The sequence below is a fragment of the Elgaria multicarinata genome, chromosome 5 (assembly GCF_023053635.1).
Source record: "Elgaria multicarinata webbii isolate HBS135686 ecotype San Diego chromosome 5, rElgMul1.1.pri, whole genome shotgun sequence".
Lineage (NCBI taxonomy): Eukaryota > Metazoa > Chordata > Lepidosauria > Squamata > Anguidae > Elgaria > Elgaria multicarinata.
Genome location: NC_086175.1, coordinates 2,141,297 through 2,160,167, shown reverse-complemented (window position 1 = coordinate 2,160,167; position 18,871 = coordinate 2,141,297). Strand labels below are relative to the sequence as shown.

Here is an 18,871-nt window from a genome sequence, read left to right as displayed (position 1 = left end):
TGCCTGAACGTAACCTCACCTGTCCCTAACCATATACCCTAACTCTATGTATTGAGCCTTTTTGTAAAGAGGAACCTGAACGTGGGGAGTAGATCCTGATTTCTCTTTTTCTCCCTCGCTTTCTAGTTTTGTAAATTTCATATAAAACCTGGAACTGAGGAATTATTGAAGTTCCATAGGTCGAAAGTAGATTTACAGGAACAAAACTCACCTCTCAGTGAGAACAAATGGGTAGTTAGGCACCTTTCTTTCCTAATTCCCCTTTATTGCTTTTTGCCTCCATTGAGCCCTTCATTTAGCTGGAACCGTGGAGGTGTGCACTGAGCATTTCTTTTGCTTTGATGAGTGCCACCTCAGTAGGAACTGCCAGGTGAGGACTCACTCCTACACCCTCCCAGGTGTCAGCAACAGAAATGGTGGATCTAGAAGTTGGGATGGTGATATAGAGGTTGGTGCCATCCACATGATATGTTTGAGGTGGGTGACAACCCCCACTGGTCCTTTGTCCAATGATGACGGCTCTGTTCAGTCTCTTCATGATGTACACAAATTCCTCAGCAGCACCAGCAGTCACAGAGCTGGTGAGTATGATTAAACCCTTATTGGAGCCATATCTCATACCTTCAAGAGACAAAAGAAGATGCAGCAGCTCAGTACATTTGCTTTCAACCTGGAGCTACAAAATGGATCAATCAGACAAGGGATGGCCAGACCTCAAGCATTCAAAAACAACAACAGTCCCAAATTCTCACTTAATTTACATATGAACATTTGAATTAGCCATACATAGTCATGGCAGACTCTGGGCATGTCTACACGAGGTATTATCCCAGGGATCACCCCAGGAACATCCCTGTGCATCCACATGATGCACAGGGGATCCTGGGGGCAGGGAGGGATGGCTTAAAGCCCCCAGGATGGCTTTAATCCTGACTTTTCCCGCAGTCTCAGGATCGTCCCGAGACTGCAGGATGTGTGGGCAACCATCCCGGTTTCTTCCTGGCTCCTCGTGAGTAAACCCGAGGAACTGGAAGCCGGGCATGGGCCACGGAGCTCTTCAGAAGCTCCAAGCCCATCAAGGGTGGGAGGGGGGAGCAGGGTCTTTTTTAAAAAACAATAACACGTACCTTTAGCGATGGAGCACTTGTGTGCTCATTTTCGATAAAGAAAACAAAACAAAATGGCGGGTGTGACGTCCTCTTCCTCCCAGGACATTGCGCGCCATGTGTAGACTGAGGGGGAGGATCTTGCGATCACCATATCACAAGATCCTCCCCCTCCCTCCCTAGGTCTAGACATGCTCTAAGTCTTAATTATTTCAGTGAATCTAAGCATGATTAACTCTGCATCCAACCTAATATCATTTTTTAAAGTGTGCAATATTCTTCTTGTTCCTCCTTATAACAATCCTGTATGGCAGGCACCTATTCCGTCTTTTCTACAGACAGACGATGGAAAGCTGAAGTGTGCCACCTTTATGAAGTATAGATTCGTAAAGGTGGAACACCATGGTTGAGATGACTCCTGCTGGCTGAATCACAAGGCCTATAGTTCAGCATTTATATAGCGAACCTGCAGCTGAAAGATGATGTTTAAGTAGTAAAAGTGGTTGACTCTTCTCAAGGGCCCTAGAGCCAGGGCCAGCCTGAGGGGTGGGTGTGCTGGGCAGCCGCCTGGGGCACAGAGTTGTGCCTGGGGCACTAAGCTGAGCTGAGGGGCGGGGGGCAAGCTGAGCTCAGTGGCTGCATTTTTGGGAATGTGAATCTGCAGTGGGGGGGGGGGGCTAAAAGCAAGTGCCTGTAACCTTTCTTTCAAGGTTATATGGGTTGTTTGGGTACTAACTGCAAAAATGATCTTCCTTCAATTAGCTTTAAAGTATGTTCCTTTTTCTGTTTCCCCTTTGACGTCATTTGTTCTAGGTAAAAATCAGTGGAACACAGCTTTGCTTTGAGGTAAGGTTACTGGGCACTTCAAATACAGTAAACAACATTAGCACTATATAAATAATCATAAAATAAAGCTGCAATAGGTCAGCTGGATACCTTTTTGATTTATAACTTTTTTATTTTTAAAGATAAAAATAATGGTTATTCTAAACTAAAGAATGTTTACCAAAAGATAGGAACTGTTACGAAAAAATAAAAAATTGTAAGTAAAACCTGTGATAGTTCTGCTGCTGTGCACCACCCACTGCTCAGAGTGTGGCTTTTTGGTCTTTGGCACGTGCAAACTGTGGCCCAGTGGCTGAGAGATCCAGGTTTTGAGCAATATCATTATCGATGAACACGACACCTGCATCAGGCCCCATAAATGCTCTGGATGGCCTTGCAAAACTGACTACATGGTGTGTGTGTGTGTGTGTGTGTGTGTGTGTGTGTGTGTGTGTGTGTGACACTTCTCGCCCAGGATGCCATTTATCCTAGGGCTGGTCCTGCCTGAAGTTAATTCATCTAAAAATGTACAAGTGCAATCTTATATGTCTTCTTAGAAGTATGTTCCATGGAGTAAAATGGGGCTTATTCCCAGGTAAATGTGTATAGACTGCAGCCTTAATCCATGCAGTTCCAGGTGCCTCTTGACATTCTCAAGCATTCCCAAAAATGAAGTCTCAGACAATGTCTACATTGCTTTTGTCCATTTCTTATGCAAATCTGCCTGTCAGTGGCCTATGCTCTTAACAGTTTTGCATTAGATGGATTAATAAACTAGCTGAAGCCTTCTGATGTAGATAAAAGGGAAAATACTGACAGCCACACATTCACAATACAATGTTATCACCTGTAAGCTGGGAATGGGTCCAAATGTCACTGGTGTTATCATTTGGTCTGTTGTACACTTTGTCCAAAAGAACTGGGTGTCCTTCGTCGAAGAAGTAGGAACACAGAGCTGCTACAGAGGTTGTGGGGCCCCCTATATTGTATCTGTTTAGACATGGAGAGAAAACCCCAATTCACTTGAAGTTCAAACTGAAGGGAAAGTTAGATATTGGAAGTGTGGCGAGAGAACAACCCACATTTGCCATATATTCAGTGAAAGGTTGAGGGTAAGTGGGAGAGATGAGAGCGAGAGAGACAATCTGTACCATGCCACCAGGCTCCATGTGTTCATCACGGATGTCCGAGTCATTTTCCCAAACTTGGTGCCCTCCCAATGGTTTGAATTTCCACTCCATCAATCCCAGGCAGCATGGCCAATGGTCAGAATCCTGGGAGTTCTAGGCCAAAACATCTGGAAGGCACCAGGTCTGGGGAGGCTGGTCTGAACAGAGCCTATGCTCATGCAACTGTATGGGTGAATGGTGAACCTGCATTTTGCAGTGTTCAATTGCATGGATAGAGCCTTATGACACTTGAATACAAATAGGCCAGTCAGATCTTCAGATGAACCCATGAGGTTGGGTATACGGTCACCCTGACCTCCACATATTCACTGAACATGTAAAAAGGCATACTTTCTGCCCTCAAAGCAAAGGCTTTGGTAAGTGTTCAAACAACTTCCCCCATGCTTTATGTTGTCTGTCTGTCTCTCTCTCTCTCCACACTGAAAATGTAGATCCATTTATCACAACCAGTGGCCTCTTTACCCACCCACCTACTTTCCCCACCATGGGATGGCAGAGACATTCCATGCTTCATACCACTCAGAAGCAAATTGCTACAACCCTCACCACCATGACACTTGCTCAGTTGTGATCCTATAGCCAAATTGAAAAAATGTTAGTGAGAAGGTTCAGTGAATCAGTTTGGAAGAAAATGTATGGAGTAACAGAGCCTGATACATAAATGAAGGGCTTTTTATTTATTAAATTAAATAAAAAGGATATTGGTAGCATGGGGATTATGGAAGTTTCTATCATTCTATAGCTGGTGAAAAACAAAATCTTTACATGAGTGCAAAATGGTAGTTTGAGAAGCCACACTTAAGCAAAATGGTAACATTGCTGCTTTTCCTATCATGTAGTTAAAAGAGGACTTCTCAGCCTCAGTTCCATGTATGTCTCAAGGCCATGGCTACTGTGGGCCTCTCTGGATGTAATATCTGTGTCCATGGGAGTGGTTTAAGAATTAAGGAAACTAAATTTGAAGCTTTTAGAAACACACACGCACACCACATACATCTGGGCTGGAGGGAGTGAACCTCCCCACTCCCCTGCACAGCAGCCCCTCCAGCAAATAAATAAATAAAATAAACCTGAAAATATTATCCAGAGTGCTTGGGTTGAGCTGTGGCGTGTGTACAGGAGGGGCTCCCTAAAATGGGCTGGAGACACCTTCCCTGAGCAGAGTTGTTCCATCCACGGAAAGGGGATCCTGGATCCATTCCATTGAGATAAGTTCCTCATTGCTTTCATCAGCCCCAAACCAATTCCTGGGAGCTCTTGTTTTTGGTCCAGTATTTACCTCATGTCTATGATTAATGCATCTGTATGGACAATCTTCTCCCAGACATGTTCAACTAGCAGCTCAGAGACTTGGGACAAAAGCTTGCAGTCTCCAAACATGTCAAATCTCAAGTAGCCTATGTTGTTCTCAAACATATTGGTGTGGAAAGAAAACTTAACGAGGTCTTCAAACATTTCTGGGGAAGGGATCTGAAATGGAAAACATAGTTTTAACTTTTAAGGGCAATATGCTGTAAGTGAGAGTAACACCTTAGCAGAATTCAGAGTGTGCTCTAAGCACTGGTCTTCTTGAAATAAAGCCAGTGTAGTTGGAGTCTTGGAGGCCTAGGTTCAAATCCTCACTCTGCTATAAAGCTCCTAGGTGACCTTAAGGCAGTCACCAGTTCTCAGCTGACCTCATAGGGTTGTTGTGAGTATGAAATGGAGGAACGTAAATGTAGAAAAATAGCTAGAAATTAAGCATGCTATGCTTTATCTTATCTTAGTTTTGTATATTTCTTTTCAATGTTCACTGTTTTTAACTTTTGTAAACCGCCCAGAGAGTTTTGGCTATGGGGAGGTATATAAATGAAAATCATCGTCATCATCATTGTCATCATCATCATCACCTACCTGGTGCCCATTGAACTCTGCATCCATCAGAAATGGTCCTGAGTAATCTCTCTTATGGAGAGGATAGATACCTGTGAGGTGTGTTTTTTAATTAAAAAGTGGATTTTTAATTTTTTTAAAAAAATATTTGACTTACAGTAAGCATCTCTTTAAAAAAACCAGCCTGTTTGAAAAGGAAATTAAATTTAATACAAATGTGTTAAAGCTTCAATTTATAATCTCTTCAGATTGAATCATGACTATCTATCAAATATGTTAAGGCTGTAATCCTTTATATCACCCTTCCACAACCTGATGTCCTCCAAATGTTTTGGAGTTCAATTCCATTACCCCCAGCTAATATGGACAATGGTCAGGAAAGAGGGAGTTGTAGTCCAAAACATCTGGAGGTTAGAAACTTGGAAAACTGCCTTATATCGAGTCAGACCATTGGTCCATCTAGATCAGTATTGTCGACACTGACTGGCAGCGGCTCTCTGGGGTTTCAGGCAGGCGTTTTTCCAGCTCTACCTGGAGATGCCGTCAGGGATCGAACCTAGCACCTTCTGTATGGAAAGCAGGGGCTCGACCCACTGAGCTACAGCCCCTCCCTATAAACATTCTGTATACCAAGCTGCCCCAACCAGGTGCCAATCTTTTGGATTACAAATTCTATCATGCCCATTCAGCACAGCCATTGGTATTAACCTTCATAGAATTGAAGGCTTAATCTTCAAGAGACAAGCTGTTCATGTTTGTGTTGAATGATAACATTGGGCAATTGGTTCAACATTGCCACCACCGCCCCCGGCATCGCCATGTTCATGAACCTATGAGCATGCGGTCTGCTTGTTGGCTCTGTACATATGATCTGTACACTGCAGCAATGCCTGGTATGGTTAATGCAAACAGTGCTGACATGTGTACAGGTTATATGCACATAGGCTCTGTTTAGAATTTATTTCTTTATTTCTTTATTACATTTTTATACCGCCTAATAGCCGAAGCGCTCTGGGCGGTTCACAAAAATTAAAACCATAATAAAACAACCAACAGTTATGCTTCAGAGTAAGAGAGAGAGAGAAACTGACCTATCTATCTATCTATCTATCTATCTATCTATCTATCTATCTATCTATCCTGCAATTTGCTCTGAAGGTGACTTGGGAACCAGAAGGAAAGAGGCCCAGCCAAGCTAGAGGGTGGAGGTGCCCTTTAAAGCCCCAGCTCCACCCAACCATGCTGCAAAGCACAGTTCTGCATGCTTGCCGACATGCCCCCGCCTCTTCCTCCCAGGCTGTAAAAGCACCCCTTCTCCTCCCAGTCATCCCATCAATTCCAAGGAATGAGATTGGTGATGAATCCTCCCTTTTTAGTGATTCATGTTTGGCCTGGTTCCCAGGTATGAACCTCTGAGCCCTGTATGACTCAACCTGAGCCCTCTATCCCCATTTCACAGAGACTCCCTGGCAGTTGTTAATGGGTCAGGCTGATAGGAACTTACCTGCATGGGCACAATCCCTGGGATGCGGTCCCTTGAATGCTCCGGAATGTAGGTTATTTTCAGGTGCTTATCTCCAGAAAGAGCTTTTAGGTCAGCTGCCATTTTCTCAGCAAGTTCCATTTCGCCATTGATCTTTCTGTAGGTATCTTTATTGATGTGGTCAGCAAACCTGCTTGCCACTGTAGCCCCGATATCAACAAAGGCATAATTGTCAGCCACCAATTTGCTCACTGTCTGCAGCACACTGGGCAACTTTGTGCGCAAGGCAATGATGTTCTGGGCTGAAGCCATGGCTTCCATAGCCTGGGTGGTGACATGTGGCTCTATCCCAGACAAGCTCCACACTTTACCAGTGACTGGACTGAGCACCACCTGGCTGGGGATGGAGGCATACAGAGGGCTACTGCCCATGTGGTAAATCCCTGCAGAAAGTGAACCACCCACAGTAGGCTCCCCAATTACAGTGGCACGATTCAGGTCCCTCAAAGAGCGTGTAAACGCTTCAGCAGCTGAGCCACTCACATGGCTAATTAAGATATAAACATCCTTAGTTGAGCCATAACGTTTGCCAGACACTTGGGGTAAAGTCCACACCTCAGTCCTCTGAGAAGAGCTACGGTCAAAGACAGTGTAGAGGTGCTGCTGGGGCTCAGCATCAAAGAAATAGGAGCAGAAGATGGGCACAGCAGTGGAGTAGGCGCCAGTGTTGTAGCGCATGTCGACAATCAGAGCATCAGTTTCCACTAGCTTGTCCCAAACCATGTGCAGTAGTTGCGGCCCAATGGCCTTCACTGTCTCTGCCTCAGCCATCATGTCAAAGCGCAGGTATCCTACATTGCCTTGCAACACATCCACCTTGAAGAGAGCTTCAATTATATAGCTCAACTCCTCAGGGGTGGGGGTTTTGTTGGGAAGGTGCTCCTCTGGGGAAGGCTCTACATGGCTGTGGAAAATCTGCAGCTGGTGATCCCCAGAGGCTTCCTGAAGGTCAGCGGTCAGCTGAGAGGCAAGGGTCTCAAAGTCCACTACTGTGCGATACCCACCGTGGACCAACTTGGAATGGATCATGCCACTGACCCGTCTGGCCATTTCTGGGATTGCATAGTGAGCCTCAAGCAATTGTCCAACTCCCTCAACAAGTGCTCCCATACCCTTATGGAACTCCAAGATTACTTCTGCCCTCTCCAGAGCCTCATCAGCTGGTACAATGGCGTCAGGCACCACCCCACCACCAAGCCAACACTCCCCATGGTTATCAATAAAGGTGATGACTGGCACTTTGATAAGGACACTACAATTTGCACCCAACCCTAGCGGCAAGATGCAAAAGGTGTGTATGTGGGATAAACTGCCGGCGGTAATCTCACCAACCAGGGTGGCACGGCCAAGGGACTGCATAAGGTAGGAAAACTCCTCTGCTGCCGTAGCTGTCTGATGGCTGGTGAGTAGGTAGATGCCACGCTGTGCCCCATAGGGTTTGCCTAGCATTTCAGCCCTGCTGTTGTGAACCTGGGTCTGGTTTGTGTGCCTATCATAGGTGGTGAAGAAATGCACAGGGCCAGCAGATGGGTCTTGGAAGTAAGAAAGCAAGACTGGCACAGCACTTGAGGATGGTCCACCGGGGTTGTAGCGCAGGTCAATGATCAAATTATCAGTTGCTTGCAGTGGCTCCCAGACGTGATGTACAATGTAGGACCCTAGCTTGACCAGCACTGTAGCATCAGCAAACTCATCAAAGCGCATATAACCCACATTTCCTGGTAATACAGACACCTTGAAAACAGTGGCTACCAGGGCTCGCATAAGTTGCTCGTTGTTAGGTAAGTCAGTAGCCATGGCAATGTGCTCCTTGACTGGTGTAGTTGCCGCTTCACCTGAGGTGGTGACACGTAAGAAGAGGCGTGGGTCTTCAGACATGGTCTGCAGTTCAGAATTGAGCTTGGAAGCCAGGTCCTTTACTGATAGGATGGAGGAGTAGTCAAAAGTGGAGAGATGCTGCAGCAGTGTGGGCACCCTCTCTATCATGGAGTAGTTGTTCTGCAGGATGTCCATCAAGCGGCTGATACTGCTAGGAAGAGCTTTGCGTAGTGAAAGAATGGCCAGAGCTTTATCCAGAGCTTGCTCTGCTGAGGTGGCTACAGAGGGCATCACCCCACTGATTTCCCAGCTTTGCCCACTGCCATTCAATGGGCTCACAGAACGTGATACAGGAATTGTCATGTAGAATTGGGAAGCACCAATTTGTAACTTCTGGACATCCAATGAACCTCCTGCTGATCTCTCTCCCACTAATATGGCCCTATGCATTTGCTTGAGGATGTAGGCGACATCTTCAGCCACTCCAGTGGTGTGTCGGCTTGTCAGCAAGATGACATCCTTGTCTTTGCTATACCTCACACCCAGCACCTTTGGCAAGGTCCAGATTTCCACAGTGGTATTGGAGGGCCGATTGTATATGGTGTCCACATGCAGCACCTTGTCCTCATTGTACAAGTAGGAGATAATAAATGGAATGCCTGAGATCTGCCCTCCTGTGGAATAACGCAGATCTAGTACCAGCGCTGATGTCCCCATCAAAGTCTGCCACACTTTTTCCACCAGGAAAGCACCAATCTGCTGCACAACATCCTGGCCGATGATGTAGTCAATCCTCAGATAGCCCACGTTGTCATCCAGCACTTCAGACTTTACTATATGCTGGATAAGGTTTAAGAGCTGCTCTGGTGTTGGAGAAGCCTCTGTTTCTTGCTTGGGTGAAGCAGGAGCTGAGGGCTCATAAGAGATCACGAGCCGAGGGTCATTCAAAGCTCCTTGCATCCCAGCTGTCAGAACAGTTGCCAAAAGTTTGGGATCTGAGATGTCCAAGATTTCGCCACTCTTGATGGCTTGTTCAATGTCTTCTTGCATCCCCACCAGGTTTTCAGGAAAGCAGTAATTATCCAGCAGAAGCTTGGCCATGTCCAGAACCAGTGAGGACTGAAAGACACCCTCAGTATGGATGCTACAATACACCAGAGACATCAACAGCAGCAAACATTTTCTCATCATTTTCATTCAGTCAGAAAAGAGCAAAATGAAATGCACATGAAAGAAACCCGAAGGACTTATAGAGTGAGAGGAGCTTAGCTTCCTGCTGACCCTCCCTGGTCTATCTGTGAATCAGCTGAGTAGCTAAGCATTAAATCTGAGAGCATAGAATATCCCTTTTATCTAACACTAGCCCTTAAATCTGGCTCTTACCCTTTAATCTCATTAAACTGTAGGGCATCAGTCAAAGTCCAGATAAAGTACAGCTTCATTCTGTGTTGCAACAACCTTCTTACAAAACCTTCTTAATGAACTTTGCAGACCACTTATGAGACATCACCCCTATAGTTCAGTGCTTCTGAATAGCAAGACGGTGCTCATTGGATGCTGGATCAGATTTTGCTTGCCACGAAATGCTGAAATGAATAATTTGGAGTAGAGCACAACAACAGAAATAGCACAGTAGTGAATATTGTGTAAAAAAAAATCCACAAAAATACTTCATAGAATAGTAGAGTTGGAAGGGGCCTATAAGGCCATTGAGTCCAGGCCCTGCTCAATGCAGGACATCTTAAAGCATCCCTGACAGATGGTTGTCCAGCTGCCTCTTGAAGGCCTCTAGTGTGGGAGAGCCCATGACCTCTCTAGGTAATTGGTTCCATTGTTGTACTGCTCTAACAGGAAGTTTTTCCTGATGTCCAGCCAGAATGGGCTTCTTGTAACTTGAGCCCATTATTCTGATGACCAAGAAGAGATCCTGGCCCTCCTCTGTGTGACAACATTTCAAGCATTTGAAGAGTGCTACCATGTCTCCCCTCCATCTTCTCTTCTCTAGGCTAAACACACCCAGTTCTTTCAGTCTCTCTTCATAGGGCTTTGTTTCCAGACCCCTGATCATCCTCATTGCCCTCCTCTGAACACACTCCAGCTTGTCTGCATCCTTCTTGAAGTGTGCTGACCAGAACTGGATGCAATACTCAAGATGAGACCTAACCAGTGCCGAATAGAGGGGAACCAGTACTTCACATGATTTGGAAGCTATACTTATTAATGCAGCCCAAAATAGCATTTGTCCACTATATAGTCCAATAGTGGTCCAGCACAAACTAGGCTTTGGAGATGTAATTAAATTAACAATATTTATAGGCTGCTTTGTAATACAGTTCTCTGGGAGACTTATTTATTAACATTTGCAAGAAAAGACTACTACCTGATCTAGAGTGTTCCCAGCTCCTGATGTGTAAGTTTCTTCATATTGAAAAATAATGGTATGAACACTTTCAAATTTACATGAATCATAGAATCATGGAATCATAGAATAGCAGAGTTGGAAGGGGCCTGCAAGGCCATCGAGTCCAACCCCCTGCTCAATGCAGGAATCCACCCTAAAGCATCCCTGACAGATGGTTGTCCAGCTGCCTCTTGAAGGCCTCTAGTGTGGGAGAGCCCACAACCTCCCTAGGTAGCTGATTCCACCGTCGCACTGCTCTAACAGTCAGGAAGTTTTTCCTGATGTCCAGCCGGAATCTGGCTTCCTTTAACTTGAGCCCGTTATTCCGTGTCCTGCACTCTGGGAGGATCGAGAAGAGATCCTGGCCCTCCTCTGTGTGACAACCTTCAAAGGTTGTCACTCTTCAAAGCAAACTTCTCCATTCCATTTTAGTGGAGTGCTTCAAAGGAAAAGTAAGCCTGTACATCCTCTCCAGCTTGGATTTTAACCCGAGCTGGAGAAATACTGTACATCTTGTACATCTTCTAATGCTTGCCTTTTCTTTGAGACAAGCATTATCAAGCTCCCAAAGCTTGTTTCTGGACCTGAGCCTGGTGAACATTGCTGGCATCTCTGCAAATATTCCACAAAAATAGAGAAAGATGTACAGTGAAGCTTCCAAGAAAAGTGGGCATAGAATCATAGAATAGTAGAGTTGGAAAGGGCCTATAAGGCCATCGAGTCCAACCCCCTGTTCAATGCAGGAATCCACCCTAGAGCATCCCTGACAGATGGTTGTCCAGCTGCCTCTTGAAGGCCTCTAGTGTGGGAGAGGTAACTGGTTCCATTGTCGTACTGCTCTAACAGTCAGGAAGTTTTTCCTGATGTCCAGCCAGAATCTGGCTTCCTGTAACTTGAACCTGTTATTCCATATCCTGCACTCCCGGATGACCGAGAAGAGATCCTGGCCCTCCTCTGTGTGACAACCTTTTAAGTATTTTAAGAGTGCTATCATGTCCCCTCTCAATCTTCTCTTCTCCAGGCTAAACATGCCCAGTTCTTTCAGTCTCTCTTCATAGGGCTTTGTTTCATCCTGGTTGCCCTCTTTTGAACACGCTCCAGCTTGTCTGCGTCCTTCTTGAATCGTGGAGCCCAAAACTGAACGCAATACTCTAGATGAGGCCTAACCAGGGCGGAATAAAGAGGAACCAGTACGTCACAGGGTTCAGAAGCTGTACTACTATTAGTGCAGCCCAAAATAGCATTCGCCTTTCTTGCAGACATATCGCACTGTTGGCTCATATTCAGCTTATGATCTACAACAATTCCAAGATCCCTCTCGATTTTAGTATTGCTGAGCCAAGTATCCCCCATCTTGTAACTGTGCATTTGGTTTCTATTTCCTAGATGTAGAACTTGGCATTTATCCCTATTAAATTTCATTCTGTTGTTTTCAGCCCAGCACTCCAGCCTATCAAGATCACTTTGAAGTTTGTTTCTGTCTTCCAGGGCATTAGCTATCCCAACCAATTTTGTGTCATCGGCAGATTTGATAAGCATTCCCTGCACCTCCTCGTTCAAATCATTAATAAAAATGTGAAGAGCACTGGGCCCAGGACTGAGCCCTGCGGTACCCCACTCGTTGCCTCTCCCCAGTTTGAGAAGGTTAATAGTTGTCCTAACTATTAGATCCACCTAATAGTTGTTCCATCTAGCCCACTTTTAGCTAGTTTGTTAATCAGAATGTCATGTGGTACTTTGTCAAAAGCTTTGCTGAAGGCAAGATATATGACATCCACAGCATTCCCACAGTCCACAAGGGAGGTTATCCTATCAAAAAGTGAGATCAAATTAGTCTGACAGGATTTGTTCCTGACAAATCCATGTTGGCTTCTAGTAATCACTGCATTGATTTCAAGGTGTTTACAGATTGACTTCTTTATAATCTGCTCCAGAATTTTCCCAGGGATGGATGTCAGACTGACTAGTCTGTCGTTCCCAGGTTCCTCCTTTTTGCCCTTTTTGAAGATAGGGACAACGTTAGCCCTCCTCCAGTCGTCCGGCACCTCACCCGTCTTCCATGATTTTGCAAAGATAATAGACAAAGGTTCTGAGAGTTCTTCCGCTAGCTCCTTCATTACTCTTGGATGCAGTTCATCGGGCCCTGGAGATTTGAACTCATTCAAGGAAATTAGGTGTTCTCTGACCATTTGTTTATCAATCTCAAACTGTAATCCTGCCCCCTCAACTTCTGCTTCACTTTTTCCAGGGGGGTCATAGACCCGCTTTAGGGAGAAGATCGAGGCAAAGTAGGAATTGAGCACTTCAGCCTTTTCTTTGTCGTCTGTTATCAATTTGCCATCCTCATTAAGCAGTTGAACCACCATTTCTTTCCTCTGTCTTTTACTACTCACGTATCTGAAGGAAGCCTTTTTATTGCTTTTAGCATCCCTCGCTAATCTCAGCTCATTCACAGCTTTAGTCTTCCTGACGCCATTTCGGCACTTCTGCGCCACTTGTCTGTACTCTTCTTTTGTAGCCTGGCCTTCCTTCCACTTCCTATATGTATCCCTTTTTGTTTTCAGTTCATCAATAAGCTTTTTGTGGAGCCACATTGGTTTCCTCTGTTGTCTTCTATCTTTTCTCCTTGTTGGAATTGTTTGTAACTGTGCCTTTAAAATTTCATTTTTTAGATACTCCCACCCATCCTGCACTCCTTTTCTCTTTAGGCTCCCTTGCCACGGGACCTTACTTATTATAGTTCTGAGTTTATTAAAATCAGCTTTCCTAAAATCCAGAGTACGTGTATGGCTACGCTCAACTTTTGTCTCCTTCATAATCAAGAATTCAAGTATGACGTGGTCACTTTCCCCCAGAGTTCCCGTAACTGCCACTTTATCCACTAAGTCATCCCTATTGGTAAATAACAAGTCAAGGATTGCCGATCCTCTAGTTCCTTCCACCACTTTCTGTAGGAGAAAGTTATCACCCATACATGTCAGGAATTTCTTGGAAGGGCCGCTTTTGGCAGTAATGGTCTCCCAACAGATATCAGGGTAATTGAAGTCCCCCATCACTACTACATCACACTTCCTTGAAACACTGGCAATTTGTTTCTCAAAAGTTTCGTCCTCATCTTCTCCTTGATTGGGTGGTCGGTAGTAGACTCCGATTATCATATTCTTTTTATTCCTAGCCCCATTTATTTTAATCCAGACGCTCTCGACGGGGCTCCCAATCTCATCCGCCTGTATTTCTGTGCAGGGATAGGTATTTTTAACATATAGTGCAACTCCACCTCCCTTTCTATTTCTTCTGTTCTTTTTGAACAAGTTATATCCTTCAATTGCTATATTCCAGTCATGGGAGTCATCCCACCAAGTTTCAGTTATACCTATCAAGTCGTATTTGCCTTCATGTAATAAGAGTTCAAGTTCATTCTGTTTGTTTCCCATGCTCTGGGCATTAGTATATAGACATAGAAGACCATGTGTTTTATAGTCTGGCTTTGTTCCTACCTTGTTGCAGACACTATTTTGGGACACTGTTGGAGCTGTTCTCTGTACTGTGGTGCATTGGCCTAAGTACCATGTTATTGGGACTTAGATGAAAACTATAGACCTAATGACCAGCGTATACATATGACACATCCCTTAATAAAAGGCATATTAAAAATGCTGAGAGATCAATCAAAGTAATGACAGCTGCTCTATACAACCAGTCATGTCCTACACATGCTTTAAGACCTCAAATTCCAATGAATTTAAAATAATCTCTTTTTCGCACCTTATATATTCAATCATTCAGTAGCTCTAGGGAGGGATTACTAGATGAGAATTCTACAGACACTGAAAAGGCATATGGCAGTTGAACAGCAGGTTAGGTAAAACTAAGTTTATGATTCAGCAGTTTCTTCTCCTTGACTAATTTTGGCCTCCCAGTTTTCGAATGATCTTGTAGTGCATTTGCATTTGATATTTTGGATTTTTTCAAACACTGAATATTTGTGTCATGCTTCATTATTTACTTAATGGTATGAATACCATTACCATTAGTGCTGCTGACCATTAACATTTGTATCAAGATAGCACACGTACATCTACTTGCCAGAATGGTGCTAAATCCGAGGTGACTTTAATCTTCATAATTTGCAATCAATTAGGATTTACTTGTAATACCGCCACAGAACATATGGTCACTATTTCCAGCCAAGAGAAATTAATCTCAACAGACTGAAATAGAATGTGTGTGTGTGTGTGTGTGTGTGTGTGTGTGTGTGTGTGTGTCTGAGTTATTTCTTGGATTTCTGTATATGAGATTTTATTGTGCCGTTGAGGGATAGAAAGAGGAACAGTTCTGACAGTGCCACCATCCATGTTTTATCCATTTCAAATTTGTCAGTTAACTCAATGGAATGAATACACAGTTTTTCAATGACAAAGGCATTTCCAGTCTTACAGTCGTGGCGAGGTATTTTTTCCATAAATCTTTCAATACAGGGTGGGGCTCCTGATGAATGGTGAATAATAAATGTTGTACCTGTTCTGGGGATTGTACCCTATGTTTTTTCCACCTAGGCTGACCATACAACTGGAATTCCCCCGATTTACCTGGTTCTGGGTTCCAGAACTGGGGCTCCAGCCTGTTTTGCCCCCAAAGAGTAAAATATCCAGAGGCAGGGAAGCTGGCTGGCTTCCCCACCTCTCCCGGAAGCCACAGACCACTGCTCAGGAGGCAGCAGATTGGAGAGCAAAGAAGATGTGGTGGTCTGGGGCTTCCAGGAGAGGTGAGGAAGCCAGCCAGTGAGCGGCAGCTTTCTCACCTTTCCTGGAAGTCTGGTGAGAAGTGGACTTCCGGAAGAGGTGGTGAAGCCACTGCTCACTGGCTGGCTTTCCTGCATCTCCCAGAAGCCACAGACTGCTGCATTTTCCTAGTGCTCAGAAATGCTGCCTCCTGAGCTGGCTAGAAGACAGTGGATCAGAGTGCAAGTAAGATGTGTTGCTCCCAGAAGTTGGCTTCCCTTCCTTTCCCAGAAGTCTCAAGTGTCATGAGACTTCCAGGATGAAGTGTCTGAAGGCTCACAAAACTTCAGACAACTCATCCCAGAAGTCTTGTGACAGTTAAGACTTTTGGAAGAGGTGGAGTGTACATACACATGCCAAAGAGAAAAATGCTGGCTGGCTCACTGGCTAGGTGGGCAATAGAACTGGCAATGAAGGTAGTTGCGGTGGGTCGGCGGCACGGTGGTGGTGGCAACACCAGCAGCACCAGTGCAGGATAAGGGTGCAAGGGATGGCGAGACTGAAGGGCAGTGGAGGCTGGTGGCTCCTATGCTAGTGTGGGGGCACTGAACCCACTCTAAGATTCAGTCAGAACTCTAAAGGAACTCTCCAATCCCAAAAATGGCCCCAGCCCCTAGGATAGCTTCTTTGGTGTTCTGGCTGAAACCCAGAGTGGATACATTGCCTCAATGGCATAGAATAAAAAATGTCGATGGAGAATGAAAAAAGTCGTTTAAGCAGCATTCCTATGTACACTTAGCTGGGGGAGCAAACACCACTGGATGCTGGGGGCTTCCTTCAGAGCAAACGTGAGTAAGGCTGCACTGCCAGCTTGATTTGCTTTGTTTATAGATAAAGAGCTGGAATAAGATTCTGCATTTTAGAAACTCAGTGCTCAACTCCTGCCTCTTCTTAGTCCAAGGCAGGCTGCTGTCCAACTGGTAGAGACTCCTGATTCGTATTGCGTGATTTGCCTGACAGAGAGATTAAAAAGAGACTAAACCCAATCAGTGAGAAGGCACAGCAGGAAGAGAAGCAAACATACTTTCTTACAAAATGAAAAGAAGGCAGTTGAACAAAGACTTAAGGCTGCAGTCCTAGGCACAATTACCAGGGAGTGAACACCACTGAACACTGAAGCAATGACTTTGACACAGGAAGCTGTCTTATGCTGAGTGGTCCATCTAGCCTGGTATTGTGAACACTGACTGGCAGCAGTGGGTCTCCAGGGTTTCAGGCAGGATTCTTTCCTAGCTCTACCTGGAGATGCCAGAGATTGAACCTGGGACCTCTTGATTTCAAAACAGTGCTCTACCATTAAGCTACAGCCCCTCGCCATATTCTGTGTAAGCATAGATGGGATTGTGCCTGTAAAGCTGCAATCCTATGCATGCTTAACTGGGAGTAAACTCAACACAGTAAACTCAAGTGATTTTACTTCTGAGTAGGATTATGCTACACTGTCTAGTCATTCATACAAAGTTAACCAGAATTAACCTGAACTTCACATGGACTATCCATTTAATATTGCTAGTATGTTAGAATCATAGAATAGTAGAGTTGGAAGGGGCCTACAAGGCCATCGAGTCCAACCCCCTGCTCAAAGCAGGAATCCACCCTAAATGGTTGTCCAGCTGCCTCTTGAAGGCCTCTAGTGTGGGAGAGCCCACAACCTCCCTAGGTAACTGATTCCATTGTCGTACTGCTCTAACAGTCAGGATGTTTTTCCTAACGTCCAGCCGGAATCTGACTTCCTGTAACTTGAGCCCATTATATCTTGACTTCAGCAAAACTTTTGACAAAGTGCCCGATGAACAAACTAGCTAAAAGTGGGCTAGATGGAACAACTATTAGGAGGATTCACAGTTGGCGGCAGAATCGGACTCAAAGAGTGTTTATCAATGGAGCCGTCTCAAACTGGGGGGAGGTAATGAGTGGGGTACTGCAGGGCTCAGTCCTGGGCCCAGTGCTCTTCAATATTTTTTATTCATGATTTGGATGAGGAGGTGCAGGGAACGCTTATCAAATTTGCAGATGACACATAATTGGGCGGGATAGCTAATACCCTGGAAGACAGAAACAAACTTCAAAGTGTTCTTGATAGGCTGAAGTGCTGGGCTGAAAACAACATAATGAAATTTAATAGGGATAAATGCTAAGTTCTTCATCTTCAAAATTGCAGATGACACAAAATTGGCTGGGATAGCTAATACCCTGGAAGACAGAAACAAACTATGATTCTATGATTCAAAGTCATCTTGATAGGCTGGAGTGCTGGGCTGAAAACTATGGGGGAGGCTTGGCTCAGCAATACTACAAATGAGAAGGATCTGGAATTGTTGTAGATCGCAAGCTGAATATGAGCCAACAGTGCGATATGGCTACAAGAAAGGCCAATGCTATTTTGGGCTGCAGTAATAGAAGTATAGCTTCCAAATCACGAGAGGTACTGGTTCCTATCTATTCAGCCCTGGTTATTGCGTCCAGTTCTGGGCTCCACAATTCAAGAAGGATGCAGACAAGCTGGAGTGTGTTCAGAGGAGGGCAACCAGGATGATCAAGGGTATGGAAACAAAGCCCTATGAAGAGAGACTGAAAGAACTGGGCATGTTTAGCCTGGAGAAGAGAAGATTGAGGGGAGACATGGTAGCAGTCTTCAAATACTTAAAAGGTTGTCACACATAGGAGGGCCAGGATCTCTTCTCAATCCTCCCAGAGTGCAGGACACGGAATAACAGGCTCAAGTTAAAGGAAGCCAGATTCCGGCTGGACATCAGGAAAAACTTCCTGACTGTTAGAGCAGTGCGACGGTGGAATCAGTTACCTAGGGAGGTTGTGGGCTCTCCCACACTAGAGGCATTCAAGAGGCTGCTGGACAACCATCTGTCAGGGATGCTTTAGGGTGGATTCCTGCATTGAGCAGGGGGTTGAACTAGATGGCCTTGTAGGCCCCTTCCAAATCTGCTATTCTATGATTCTATGATTCTATGCACATTTACAAGATGGGGGAGGCTTGGCTCAGCAATACTACAAATAAGAAATCTTGGAATTGTTGTAGATCACAAGCTGAATATGAGCCAACAGTGTGATATGGCTGCAAGAGAGGCAAATGCTATTTTGGGCTGCATTAATAGAAGTATAGCTTCCAAATCGCATGAGGTACTGGTTCCTCTCTATTCGGCCCTGCTTAGGCCTCATCTAGAGTATTGCGTCCGGTTCTGGGCTCCACAATTCAAGAAGGATGCAGACAAGCTGGAGCATGTTCAGAGGAGGGCAACCAGGATGATCAGGGGTCTGGAAACAAAGCCCTATGAAGAGAGACTGAAAGACCTGGGTATGTTTAGCCTGGAGAAGAG

General features: G+C 45.0%; 1 protein-coding gene across 1 annotated transcript; it reads right to left on the bottom strand.

Annotated features, from left to right (window-relative positions):
* Positions 1-295: 295 nt before the first annotated feature.
* On the bottom strand, positions 296-9,545 carry RBP3 (retinol binding protein 3). The gene is made up of 4 exons (XM_063127393.1): positions 6,498-9,545; positions 4,401-4,591; positions 2,779-2,921; positions 296-621 (listed from the first exon to the last, which is right to left on the bottom strand). The coding sequence occupies exons 1-4, from the start codon at positions 9,543-9,545 to the stop codon at positions 296-298; spliced, it is 3,708 nt and encodes a 1,235-aa protein (XP_062983463.1).
* Positions 9,546-18,871: the final 9,326 nt, after the last annotated feature.